This window comes from Seriola lalandi, unplaced genomic scaffold (assembly GCF_002814215.2).
Source record: "Seriola lalandi dorsalis isolate HSWRI2012SDOR001 ecotype SW California unplaced genomic scaffold, Sedor1 jcf7180002004915, whole genome shotgun sequence".
Classification (NCBI taxonomy): Eukaryota; Metazoa; Chordata; class Actinopteri; order Carangiformes; family Carangidae; genus Seriola; species Seriola lalandi.
Window position 1 is genome coordinate 1 of NW_019475569.1, and position 1,348 is coordinate 1,348.

General features: G+C 49.0%; 1 protein-coding gene across 1 annotated transcript; it reads left to right on the top strand.

Annotated features, from left to right (window-relative positions):
* The first annotated feature begins 6 nt into the window (after positions 1-6).
* Positions 7-1,049, top strand: LOC111669497 (fumarate hydratase, mitochondrial). The gene has a single exon (XM_023425822.2). The coding sequence runs from the start codon at positions 61-63 to the stop codon at positions 1,009-1,011; it is 951 nt and encodes a 316-aa protein (XP_023281590.2). The 5' UTR covers positions 7-60; the 3' UTR covers positions 1,012-1,049.
* Positions 1,050-1,348: the final 299 nt, after the last annotated feature.

Here is a 1,348-nt window from a genome sequence, read left to right on the forward strand (position 1 = left end):
GTCCACCCTAATGACCATGTCAACAAGAGTCAGAGCTCCAATGACACCTTCCCCACTGCCATGCACATTGCTGCAGCCACAGAAGTCCACCATGTCCTGCTGCCCGGCCTGCAGACTCTGCATGATGCTCTGGCTGCTAAAGCTGAAGAGTTCAAAGACATCATTAAGATTGGGCGCACACACACTCAGGATGCTGTGCCACTCTCACTTGGACAGGAGTTTGGCGGTTACGTCCAGCAGGTGAAGTACAGCATAGAGAGAGTGAAGTCCGCCATGCCCAGGGTGTATGAGCTGGCAGCAGGAGGCACCGCAGTAGGAACAGGACTCAACACCCGCATTGGCTTTGCTGAGAAAGTAGCTTCCACTGTTTCCTCTCTCACGGGCTTGCCATTTGTGACAGCTCCCAACAAGTTCGAAGCTCTGGCAGCCCACGATGCCCTGGTGGAGCTGAGTGGAGCTCTGAACACAGTGGCTGTCAGCATGATGAAGATTGCCAACGACATTCGCTTCTTGGGATCAGGCCCCCGTTCTGGCCTGGGGGAGCTCATCTTACCAGAGAATGAGCCGGGAAGCAGCATCATGCCAGGCAAGGTGAACCCAACCCAGTGTGAGGCCATGACCATGGTTGCAGCCCAGGTGATGGGAAACAACGTTGCGGTCACCATCGGAGGCAGCAACGGGCACTTTGAACTCAACGTCTTCAAACCTATGATGATCAAGAACGTCCTGAACTCTGCACGGCTACTGGGCGATGCGTCCGTCTCCTTCACCAACAACTGTGTGGTGGGCATCGAGGCCAACACAGAGAGAATCAACAAGCTCATGAATGAGTCTCTCATGTTGGTCACTGCACTCAACCCACACATCGGTTATGACAAAGCAGCCACCATCGCCAAGACCGCTCATAAGAAAGGCTCTACACTGAAGGCTGTGGCTGTGGAGCTGGGCTACCTGACTGAGGAGCAGTTTGACCAGTGGGTGAAACCAAGTGACATGCTGGGGCCAAAGTAAACTCTGACATCACAACAAACACTACAAAGCAAAGAAAATACAGTTTCTAATGAGAGAAAAGAGTATTTCTGTTAAATCAAATAAGAACTGTTGGAACAAAACTTGCTCTGAATCCTGAACATCTCTTACCTCTTAGTAAAAAGTTTGAGAATCCTTTGCTGTTGTTTGATGCAGCATCTTACTGGTGTTATTCAACTTACCCCAGTTAAATATGGTGAGGGAAAAAGTTTTCTCATGTCATATTAGACCTGGGCCAAATATTTAAATTTTTACGGTTTTCTTCAGCTTACTAAACATTTGTAACACATGATGCAAAGATTGTCAAAATGTTGAAAAT